At 40.4% G+C, this 12,795-nt stretch overlaps 1 protein-coding gene across 1 annotated transcript in view; it reads left to right on the forward strand.

Annotated features, from left to right (window-relative positions):
• The window catches only part of CCDC60 (coiled-coil domain containing 60), a 64,959-nt gene that overhangs the window by 24,930 nt on the left and 27,234 nt on the right, over positions 1–12,795 (forward strand). Inside the window, 1 exon segment of the mRNA XM_064675545.1 lies at positions 8,939–9,056. Within this exon segment, the coding sequence (XP_064531615.1) occupies positions 8,939–9,056 (118 nt within the window).

A 12,795-nucleotide genomic window follows, 5' to 3' on the forward strand; every position in this document is an offset into this window, starting at 1 on the left:
TTTGCTAAGGAGGAAGGTTGTTGCCCAAAACATCCTGAAATAGATGCATTGTGATCCATCTGCAGCATAATGACAGCGTAAGAGTAGGATAAAATCACTTGCTGGATTTAAAGAGGGTTTATATTCCCTTCCTAAATGTTTTCTAAAGCCAGTATTTACTGCTCTATTTGGTGCTGATCAGTTATGCCAGAGCTAAAAATATTTATGGCTTTTGTGCAATGCATTTATCACCTTGAAAATATAATTAAAAATCTATAGCAATTGTCCTGTAATTAAACCTCAAACATATTCCATCACAATGGAATTGGAACTGATCTCTCCCAGGTTCTGAACCTGTTTTCCAACGGGCAGATGGTTCAAATAAAGGATCTGTTCAGTTGTACAAAGGAAGCCTTTCCTCTAACGAAGCCTTTCACATACACAGGACCAGCACAGCATTAGCTTAGAGCATGGGGTTAAAATATTTTCTTTTATCTCGTTGGTACTTTGTCTTGGGCAAGGTTGGGTAGTTCTGAGTTCAGGAATCTGAGACTTTTTGTACTATAAATGAAGAACATTTAACTTTTCTGTCAACACCTGCAGCAGGTAACAGGTTATCTACAAATATCTACCACACGCTGCTTCCATTTTTTATTAGGTTACCCTGAAATGCTGGAATTTAATTCCTGGAGTCAGTGCCAACTAAACTGACAGTGGATCAAAGCTGTGAGACAAATTGCTCATTACAGTTCAGGGAGCTGAATCCTCTGTGCAGACAGTTGTACCCTCACTGGAGGCTTCTTGGGCACTTCCCCCACCAGCTCTGCCTCCCCAGCTGCTGCCGTTGGTGGGGAAGCTCATAGGTGGATTTCTGTAAAATCAGCTCATTCTAAACCCCCCTCAGAGGCATTGCTGCATCTTGGAATTGTTATTTGTTTGGTTGGGTTTGTTTCTTGTCACCCTGTTTAGAGCTGGTGTCACTATGCAACAGCCTGAACTATAAACAATGATGTTAATCCATGAAAAATGAGAAATTAAACCTTGCCAGGATCCTAGTGATCCTTGTCCAGGTTCATCAGATGAAAGCTCTGGTTTTATTTTTTTTTTTCTGACTTTTTCTAAAAGCTTGGCAGCACAAAATTCGTTCAGCTTTGCTGTCTGACAGAAATCACTCTTGCTGATCGTGAGCTTGTTTCATCTCCTAGTGAAAGCAGATAAAAACATTTTTAAAAAACCCCAAACAAACAAACAAAAAAACCCACAACAAACATTTTCCAAACAGTCGCTTTGCTGTTTCCACTAGCTCATCAGAAACGCCTGAATCCTTCCCTTTAAGAAAGCTGCTTTCAGGGAAATACTGGGCATGTAATTTTTTTCCCTTCAGGTATTTCACTTTCAGCTGTTCCCGTAAATTGTTGGCTCTGATTATCTGTGTGAGATCTGAGTTGGTGTGTGGTGAGTCAGAGCAAGTTGTCTGTGTGAGCTGGAGGCTTTGGAGCAAGGCTTTCAGCACCTCTGGTTGTCACAGAAAGGGGGATGAATGCGAGTCTTTGTGCCTCTGCTCTGAGGTCAGCTGGAAGACACGATTGCCTGAAAACAGTGATTTAATGGCAGAGTGACACAGAGCCTTAAAACTAATGGGATACAAACTAGGAAATCAAAACAAAGGCAGTGCTCAGGGAGAATGGGCCACAGATGTAATGCAGTCTGTGTGTGCAGCTGGCAGGGCCACCACAAACTGCTGCTCAAAATAGCTGTCCTTCAGAAAGGCATATTTGGGGGTTTTAGCTGCAGCTTATTCCCTTATTAACTTGCCAGGTACTAGCAGTTTGGACTGACTATCATTTACAAGAAGTGCAGAGCAGTTCCTAAATATGAATATATTTGTAAGTCACAGGTAGGGATTTATTTGCAGATAACCCAGGCAAATCTATGCCAGAATGCTGACAAACTTATCTGATGTCCAGCCTACCCTTGGTACAAAGGATGGGGATATATGTGCCTTCACACTTAAGTTTTAGTACAAATCACAAATAGATAATAAAGAGAGGCCATTATACTACATTTAAAACCCAGGACAGCAGTTTGCTATGACTGTGGTATGGCTATAGAGGGTGGTTTGGATTTTGTATCAGGATTAAAGAATACTCTGTAATCTTACATAAAACATAGACACTTAGATCTTTTTCTTGACATGTTCATCTGTCTCATGTTTATCATGGATGAAGTTGGTGCCAGCCAGCCTTTGCATAGACATTCATTCTGCTGTTTCAATGTGGACCATATTCATCCCTGTCAAAATACAGATTCAGTTTGCATTTTTATTCCAGCACAGCATTTGACCCTTTGACAAAAATATGCTCGAGTGAAATCAAACAATGATTCAGAATTTGGTTATATTTTGTTTGTAAACTCTATATTTTCAATTTACATGAGGAGAGTACACATTTATATAGCAACCCCTATGTACTCTGTTTATTCTCTATAAAGTGCTATTGGAAAAATATTGTAAGAAATATTTAAGCATTTTAATAATCTTAGTCTTTAACTTGCATCCAAAAATGCAGGTTTGTTTTAGGGAAGCAACAGGAGCATCTGCCTGGAAAAATAACAATGGAACTATCAGTCCCATATTGTGACGTGCATGTGGTGAAAAGATTACTTTTTAGGGCTGGCAGATGCACTCACTTTACAGGTCATTAAATTTCTCATTATACAAACTCAGTCATCTGAGTTTTTAAAATATGATTTGGAATATCCGAACGATTAGACAGTGTGCAAGATAAATGTAGAAGCTTAAGATTTGATAGACAAAACATAATGTGAAAAAATGATGGGTAAATTCCATAATGATCCTACTCCATTAGTCTCATTGTCTACTCCATATGGAAGGTTCCATTCTGACCTTAGGTATATCACTGCATGCAGAGTTACACCAAACAAAATCCTGGGTTTGCCAGTCTGCTGAGTGATTCTGTGTTCTTTGAGGAGAGAATCTGTAGCAGTAATTTGTGCATTAGGATTTTATCCATCTTGATGAGCTGAGAAAACTGCATCCTTTTGAAAAGCTTTAAAGTGCTGTGATGATGGAAGAGAATTGCTGTTACCGAACTTCTCTAACGTTTCTTTGCATGTGTTTGTTTTCCCTAATCACAGGGTCTTAACAGTCGTAGGAAGAAAAATTGCCTCCCCTCCCTCCCCCTCCCTGAAGTGGTTGTAATGTTTGGCTGCCACAAGCTCAGGATCCACAGATAATGACTTTGGAAGGGGGGGGGGAAGTGGTAAGTTTTGATAATTATTTGGCCTGAGTAATAATTCACTTGGATTTCTTGCTTGGAAAGCAATCTGTTAGCACAGCTCTCCTCCACACAAGTTTTCTTAGGAAGGCCATAGATGGGAAGAAGTGATGTTTGATCAGCTGAGCTTTCTGTTGATGTTGGTTTTCCATTATTTTCCTTCACAGGAACATGAGTCACTGTTATCCCAGGATATCAACATGTAAAGTGCCACTAGTGAGCTGGGAGGGTACAAGTGAAACAATTGCTCTAAAAAGCTCAGGCTTAATCTTTCCCTGTATATTCAACATTTTCTTCTCCACTCACAATATTGCTGCCCAGCCTTTCCAACACCTTCCAGCTGCTGTTACCTGAGGTTTAGGTATAACTCTGGAAAAACAGAGCTATGGAACATTTATCTTAAACATTTATCCCAAACCTAAAACATGCTGTTAATGTCATAGTACCACAGCTAATTTTAGATTATCCATATGGACTGTCCAGAAATCAGATTCTTGATACATCCTTAAGACCTCTCAGACTTTAAAATAAAGAACAGTCTTTCACAGTGATTAAGACTGTGATAGATTTTATAGCTTCTTTCCAGACTACACATGGGGGCCAAATAAGTGCCTACTGCACCAGGGCTTTGGTAAGTGTGTTATGTCACTGAATGCTTCTTAAATTAGTTCTGGGTAATCAAGTGATCTGTAATTGGAGAAGTCCAAGGTGGATCTCTTCTGCACAATCCTGAATAGCAAACCCTCAGTCTTCAGCACAGGAAGAAAGTTCATTACTAAGAGACCTTTTAAAGCTTTACTGTGGAAATGGTTCAGTAATGTCCTTTTTTTTTTAGTATGCCAGGGTCAAAATAAAGCCTAGGATAAAGATCATTGGCTTATTTTTGTGTCCTGTGAGTATAAAAACACAAGCAAAAATCACCATGGCTATTCCAGTTATTCACAGCTTGGTCAACTGTGAGGTTTCTGCCAAATCATTGTTCACATCAGATGGCTGTCAGACTTTGGCTGGCTTTACCTGTGTGGGAAAAAATAAGTGTATCTCATTGGGATGAGACATCCTGGAAGTAAGTGCTGGGTAGTCACAAAACTAGCTCATGTAATTAGGAACTTAACATCCTGTACTTTGATGCTGAATACCAGGAAAATTCTCTAAGCCCTTTCTCCTTCTTTATTTTTTTTAAACTCCAATGCAAGTGCGTGCAATGGATGCTAATAAACCTTACTCACATAAGCTGACAGGTTTCTGAGACATCAGTAAAGCAAAATCACCCACATAAAGCTGATAATTTTGAATTCAACTTTCTTGCACGGAAGAGGTTTTCTAAAAGAATTTAGGAAACTACTGTCTCAGAACTTGAGGTGGAAATCTTTGGGGCTGATCCCACTGCGTGTTCTGTTTAGAGGGCAAAGCTGGGCTTGGTTTGCATCCCCAGTTCCTTCCAGAGGTGAATTTAACCATAATTAGCTGTTTGTTCTACCAATAGTTTTTCTGTCCCTAAGTCAACTAAAAAAGACCTTTTTCTTTCAAGGTAGTCCTGGGGTCTGGTTTGTTTGAAATAATGTCTGTTACAAAGCACAGCCAGCTCTTTCTTCCATGTGAATCTGTCATACTTGGCCAGCTGTTGTTTGAGACATTTGTTCCAGGAAGACTGTCATACTGTATTTTTAATGTGTTTTTCTTTGTTGTTGGGGTTTAAAATGATTTTTAGGTCTTATGAAAAATGCTCAGTTGATTAGGCAGAATTTCTATTTATGGACAAAACCAGTGGGGTGGTGCATGATTGCTCCCAGGACCTCTCAGAGTGTGTTTCTGTGGGAATGGATGCAGTGACCGTGATGGTCTCGGCCCCAAATCCATTTCCTTGCTAAGTGGGCGACAGCAACTTACAGGAAAAAGGACTCCAAAGCCCATTCCTTTTCCCTCAGGCTGTATAACATATCTCACTGCATTGTCTGCATTGTGTTGGCACTTGAATTTTTTTCCATTATGTGTCTGACAGTGAAATAGGAAGTAGCTCACAGTTCTGAGATAGTTGTTTTTCTGGGCCAATGATGGTACTTTTTGTAGAAGTCAGCTCTGTTTCACTGAAAAAGTAAATAACTTTTTAGACATGTCTGTACTTTAATAAGACCTATTCAAAACCTGTAAGATGTATACTAGGGGAATTCTTTTGGAATTCTGGCCAATGTGACCGTGGTTTTAGACAACAAAGGCACTCCATTTGCAGGACTGATCTCTGTGGGAAGGACTGTCTATGAGCTTGGGGTACAAGTGAGAATTAGTCACTTTTAGGGAAAGAGTGTATCTCAAAAAGACATTTTACTACTTAAACATCATCTTCCTAAACTGCCTAGTGTCTTTACCTTTTTAAACAATTTGTTTTTAAGGCCTCTGTTTTTGCTCATTTAATTGTACTTCTCTGAAACATCCAGAGACAGGGCAGTGTGAAGATCATTACACAGTGTACTTACTCTCAGGCTCCTGAGCCAGTTGAGCATTTTGCAGTACTCTTGCCAGGGCCAGCTGAAGCACCTCCTGGCTGTAAGGACCTGGGAGGAAGAAGCAGAAAGTCCTGTAAAAGTGCTTAGCTACAGGCCAGCTTGATGCTACTTCCTTGGTGCTGTAAAATTTAGTGTCAGCTGGATGATAGAATTTCATCTCTGGCTGAACCAGCTGTACTGTGGAGGGGGATAAAGCAGATGATCACTGTCAGACACCTTGTGAGGAGTTCAGTAACGGGTCACCTGAGCCAGCCATCCCAGCATATGTGCTGGGAATTGAGATGCAGAATTCTGGAGATGGAAAATGACCACCCTGCTTCAGTCCAAGAACAAATCCGAGCAGAGGTCGCATCAGAGTGAAATTTCTTTTACTCAGCCCATAAAATGAACACATTGTCCTGCTCACATATAAGTGCCAAGACTTTTAAAGGAACTGCCTGAAACTCTGAAGATCTTAAGGTCCACGAGGAGTTGTGATAAGAAAGAGAAAAAGGCAGAGGGCAAGGTGTCGACAGCACGTCTGAAATCCACTTTAACTTCAGTGCTCAGCAGCCACATGAAGAACAGTTGTGGAATGTTAAACTAAGACATGGTTGAGGAGAGAGGAGGAGGTTCAGCAATTTGCCTTCTTTCACGTTCCTTGGTGACAGTGACAAATGCTGTAACATTCAGTCAGACTGTGTGAGGGGATCTGGGGCTTCCACACTGAGATGAAAGCTTTTGGTTCACTGACCTGCTTTCTACACCCTGCTCCTCCTGTACACACTGTACGTGACCAGGGACAAGGCTCTTGTCCTGTTCTACCTTCCTTCTTCACACATGCAAAGAGGATAACACCACACTACTACTGGACAAGAAGAGAATGTTGTGAGGATTGATGTCTTAAAGGTGGTGAACTGCTAAACTACTGTGGTAATGGGGGCCATGTAATTATTACAGATAGATGGGCTTGGAGCCTGCACTGCTACTGGATGGCAGTGCAGCCCCTGCAGTCCCTCCATCTCTGCCTTGCCAGAAGATTCTGTGCCATCCATCACACCCCGAGCCAGCCGTGACCTCTGGGTGAGAGTTACTGCTCATATCTGGGCATGGAGCCAGAGGAGAGGGAAGATCCCGCTCTGGTTTATTAACACACCGACGAGAATAAGTGCTGTGCCTTAAACTTCAATACTAAAGAGTTCCCGTGTTGGTGTTTAGTAAACAAAAGCCATGGAAGTTCAGAAGGAAACTGGAGGTCTTGGGGATTCTTTCTTTCTGATTCCTGAGTAATGATGGGACAACTTGAAAGCTGAACAACACAGTAAAGTGTTAACAGTCTTCACAGCTGAGAACAGTGAACAGTGGCCAAAAACAACCATTAACTTCTGCATACACTGTTTGTTTGCTGAACTAATATCCTTCACCCTCCTTTTTTTTCTCCTGTAAGAGAAGTGCTCTGATTGGTCTTACCACGGCTGTATTTTAGTTTAGTGTTAATTTTTCAACTTGGGTGTTCTTTGTCCTCTACCAGGTGGCAGTCATCATGTGTTCTGTTCCGTGGTTCTTATTGATTTGGTCAAAAGTAATTAAAGAGATAATTTGTTCTCAATTACATTTCCTTGAATTTCCTGAGGCTGGTAACTCTGCTCTCCAGCTGCGTCTTCCCCCAATTCCTTCTCAAATTAACTTTGCTCTCACTGTGAAATAAAACAGAAGAGTGTGTTCTTTTTTTTGTTTGCTGCTTTTGGATTGAATGGAGACTCTGTGCTGTGGCAGATATCGATCTGACCATTTTATTAGGTACTCCTGCCTTGGTTCGTGAACTCCCATGTTTTAGCATAACATTGCAATAAGAAATCTTCTGTTAGACCAGCAGAAGTAAGAAACCAATTTTTTTTAAAAGATGTTTATGGGTGTTTCTTCTTTCTCAGTGTCCTTTGTGCCTGAAGGGTTCTTTTCAGCACTTTCATAATCTATTTTGAGCTCCACTAATGGCAAGAAGGAAGTGAGTACTATTGTGGTGCAGATGGGGTTTTCTTTTTTTCAGTATAACTCAAATTGCATTAATTTCTAGGAGAACGGGGTTTTTTGGTGATCAAAAAAGGCTTTGGAACATTTGGTTTCCTGGAAGAAGATTTGGCAAGAACGTTTGTGATTCTGACCTAAGTAGGGGAAAAATATCTAGAAAACATTAGCTAAGGCTGACTAATATTATCATTGCCAGTATGCAGCCAAAAATGTGAATAAAAGGCTTTGGGAGTGTTGTAAATATCTAAATTGCTGGCACATTGCCCAGAGACCTTGTAAATGACAAAGGTGGCATAGAGAGATGTCATACAGAAGTGATCATTTTTTTTTTCCTTCCTTATTTGCATTGACTTCCAAGGGCACATTTTAAAATTTTTAAATCATTTAAATGAAAAGAGTTTATGAAGATTATAAAGATGGCAGCTCAAATGGTGTAGGTGCTTAAAAGGTTAAAAAGTAACTGTAGGGTAAATGCACTGACAACAGTAACATTACAACTATGATTAGTTTGATGCAGTTATTTTACAAAACTTACCAAATTTATAGTTACCAAACTTATCAGAATTAATACATTCTCTTTGGAGGCAAGAAAATTAAGAGAATTTTTCCCAGGAGTATGAGAAATGGATGGAATAAACAATGCCAAGGTATTCAAGCTGGTTTTGTTATAAAAACAACAGGGGTTTTTTTCTGCACAGATGCTTTCCATTACTATAATATCAGAATGCTTCATGCATGTTTGGAAAAGAAGTGTTATTTTTCCCATTCCAGACACGGGAAGCAGAGGCACAATGAGCTGTGGAGTTTGTATTAAAATTCACTGTAGTCAAAAAAAAAAAAAGGCTTCTGCTAGCTGGGATAAGGTGTTAAATGTTTTATTTACGATGTCAGAGGAAATTTCTGACAGAGATGAAATTGAATCTATTTATTCCAAATTTCCTCCTCATGCCTTCACTAGCAGACAACCTTTCTCTGACTTTTCAGCTGTCTCCCTCCATTTTCCTGATGTGTCTGTATTGACAGTAACGTGTTCATTGGAGTGCAGAAGGAGACCTAACAAGGCTGGAACCGCCCGGCTCATTAAAACTCCTCGTGGCAGAGCGGTGGGACGAGGCCCCTCCCTGGCGATCCCGGGCCCGTTCCTGACCGGAGCAGCCGAATGGAAGCTGCTGCACCAGCTCTTACCAAGTGCTTCCCTTGGCAACGGAGATTCTCGGCTGCAAAGTGCTTTGCATTATTTATGTGGCACTGCACAGCCTTAACAAATCAGGTATCTTTGCTGATATTTATATCTGCACGTTTAGTTGTGGCTTTTTTGTTGTTTTTTTTTTTAAGCTGGAGCACTAAAATAACGTTACTCTCATTACACTTAAAGAAATCTTCATTTTCTGCAATATATTCTTCGTGAAGTCCTTTGTCTTGGAGCCCCTCGTGTTTTAATTGAAAATTCTCTTTTGGTCCTGATGCCTGTTCCATGTTCCCACTTCCCAGTGAAAGGGTAGAAAGGGTCAGTAGTGAGCAGCACTATTAAGTGAAGAAATAGGAAAAAAAAAAATCCTGAGTGCATGGCTAGAATATTGCCTTTAAAATTCAACATTTACAACCCCTCCTGCAGAACAGCAGTAGTCACTTCTATATGTGGTGCTTTATAAAAGCTCTCTAAACATTTATATAAAATAAAAAAATATATTTCTTGAGGTCGCTCTCGCATTTGGATGACTAAATGTTGGCTTGTGATGAGGCTTTGCTGATTTATTGTCGTCAGAACACATTCACAGTTTGCAAATGTAATGATAATGCTCCTATTGGAGTGATATGTGAGAGGGAAGAAGAGTGCAATAGGTGTGTCAATCTATTTTTGACATAACACATAAACTTAATGAGTTACCCAGAATGAAAAGACTTTGTGAATTGCAAGGGAAACAGGTTCTCAATTCAGCTTAAACAAAACCAAACAAAATAAAAAACAAACAAACAAAACCACGACCAAAAACAACAACACAATTGAAAATGTACCGCCTAAAAGCACGATTGTTGTACCTTGATTCTCCATCTATGGTTGGCAAATTCTCCACCAACTCAGGTTATTGTCAAAAAAACCTTGGAGAAGAAAGCTGGAAAATCTCAAAACTCAAAGAATGACATTTGCAAATATGACAGATGTGGGACATGGAGAGAACGTTTAATAAAAGGATGGATTTGTCAGAACTGAGCAATTTTTAATCTCCAAAAATGACTAGAAGAGAAAGTGGGAATATTTGGGAATTGTCAGGGTAAAATCCGTAGTCTGCAGGTGGTGGGTGTGACTAAAAACAAGTAATTCAAAAGAATTTGTTCATCCAAAAACACCTGAAGATCCTGCAATTTTCTCTCTAAAGATGAGGAGGTCCCTGGAAGCGCCGTGTGGGGCAGTGGGCAGGAATCCCAGGGCTTCCCGGGTGCTCATCTCCACCCGGGATAGCCCGGGAAGGGGCCTCGGGAGCGGAGCCTGGACAATCCCGCGGCATCGAGCTCCACCTGCTGCAGTAACTCTGCAGCATTGCTGCCTCCCTTCTACCTGGGGCTGCCACATGCCAGCTCGAGAAAAACGACCATAATCATTTCCCTGGAAAAATTCTGGGTCATTTCCTCGTGTAATCTCACTTTATGATGATGTTTCATGTATTACTTTATGGTTTTTTTAAGAAAACCTATTGTTTCTTACATGTGGAGCTGTGTGAGATTATTTTTTTTTTAACATCACTATAATGAAAGCAGGAAATGATCATTGAAACAGGCCTCTTGATGGCTTAAAGCAAATTAGATGAACTATGATGAAAGTCTTCTTAGGTTGGAAACATTAAAAAAATCCCAACCTCCAAGCTCCAAAGATTGTTGAGATTGTCATGATGATATGTTGCTGAATGCAGCAAATTAGACATACTAGTAATGTTCTCTGGTTTTATATCTGCACTGCAAATTAAAAAGAGAGATCTCTACTGTTCTCTAATTACTACTGTTTTAAGCTCAGATTGCACCTTTTCAGTACATGACATTGTAGTGAAAGATAATGGTGTTGAAAAGGAAGCTCTTCCCTTCTGTTCTCTGCTGAGGGTGATTGAATCCCATCATCAGTGCCTGAGTGGAGGTGGGATGTGACACCTCCCTCCTTCATCATCTGTGCAAAGGACAGGGAGCTCTTTTTCCTTTCCCCATGGACTGGCAGAGCTTGATGGCCACAGGGAGGATGCAGAGAGATGTTGCACCTGAGAGAACTTTTTTTCAGTGCTCTGTGGTATTAAACACTCAAAATGAATGAGGTTAAATGGCTCCAGACCTTACCAGTGGTCAGGGAAAGCTGACTGGAAATTACCTGTTCCTAGACTGTCCAAATCAGATAAATCTTCTAGTTCTATCTTTAAATACAGACAATGTGTGCAATTAAAAAAAAAAAGTCCCCTGCATGTTATCCCTGTATCAGATGATGGGAAAGCTGACACAAGTTGACAGGTTTTGGTGTTGTTGGGATGGTGCTGAGGTGGTTGGTGTTATGGATTACAGACAGGCCTTGCAGAGAAGACAGCCATAAGGAAATAGCAACTGAAAAGGAGAAAGAAGATCAAGGGATGTTCAAATACATAGAATGTATTGGATTTTTCACTGAACTTTCCAAAACTGTCCCTTGATACGAGTTAAATATTGCCCAAAATATGAAAACTTCTCCAATTTTCACAACCAATCTACTTCTGAACCACCTTCTCTGAAGGTGTTTCACCTGCAGAGTCTTCTGTTCCATCCATCTGACAGTTCTCTACCTTCAAGAGTACTCTGAAATTTAGAAGGGCTGATCAGAGGAAATAATTATTTGTCTTTTAGCATTATTTATGGTTTGGATAGATCAGCTGGCCTCTTGGATGTGCACAAGTGAAGTTATAAATATTTAAGGTTTTATGCTGGATTTTTTTAAAGTGTTTTGTCTGGTAACTCATTTCTAAAATTCAGTCTAGTTTAGAAAGCCTGTTTTCACAGAGAAAGACATTTAATACACTTGTTTGTGGGCTGCCTCAGTCATCCCAGTATAACATTGTTTGCAATTCTCCAGTGAGTGAAGGTATTGCTCCTTACACTTGGAACCTTTGTTCTGCTGGAATCCCACATAGCAGCATAAATCTGGAAAGAATTTTATGTCTTCTCAAGTCAATATTCCAACAAGCAAAGTGCTCTGCTCTTAATTTCTGTTTTGAACACTTGAGCGAAGTTGGGGCTTTGCTCTGTTGGGCAGAAGCTGCATAGGAAGAGTTTCATCCACAGCTGCCAGTCTGCTGGGCAGCACTTGGTGTGCATCAGCTCTGCCCTGACTACATGGATACAATTCCCAGGGCCAGCTTTGGATTGCTTGGAACCACTGAATGAGCTCTTTGATCTAAAACTGGTGCTGAAAGATGACTGTCTTCCTGTCCTTTCAGCCTGCATTCCACACACTGCTGAGTGATCTGAAGTCTTCTATTAATCTACCTGTATAATTTTTTTTAATAGGCAGGAATGTGTCTTTTTTCCACTTGAATAAGCTGATAGTTGAAGGAGTTCTGAGAGTGTGTTTGTGTCTGACTTCAGGGCTTTTTATGGGTCTGTGCCTTCCTTGGGGGTGAAAGCACAGACCCAAGAATAGTGGTCTATCACAGGGTGTATCTTCAGGGAAGAGCAGTTACAAGTAAGTAATTTTCTATTCCTGGTTTTGGAAATTGGATATTCTTTTTATGTTAGACACAGTAGTCTGTACAACAGCCTTCCAAGAGTTGCATTTCTAGGCATTTAAGTACAGCAATTTATAAAGCATGCATCCACTTTGCACAGTAGCTTGTCAGCAAGCTTGTCAGCTTCCTGTGAGAATCTCTTTGTGCACCAAAGTCACTTGCTGACCAACCAAGTTTTTCTACCCTAGACTGGTGTAGACACTTTTGCTTCAGTTTGCATCTCTGTAGAAAAATTTATTTGCACCACTTCATTTAGAAAATTATGACCTGCTGCAG

This window comes from Pseudopipra pipra, chromosome 18 (assembly GCF_036250125.1).
Source record: "Pseudopipra pipra isolate bDixPip1 chromosome 18, bDixPip1.hap1, whole genome shotgun sequence".
Lineage (NCBI taxonomy): Eukaryota > Metazoa > Chordata > Aves > Passeriformes > Pipridae > Pseudopipra > Pseudopipra pipra.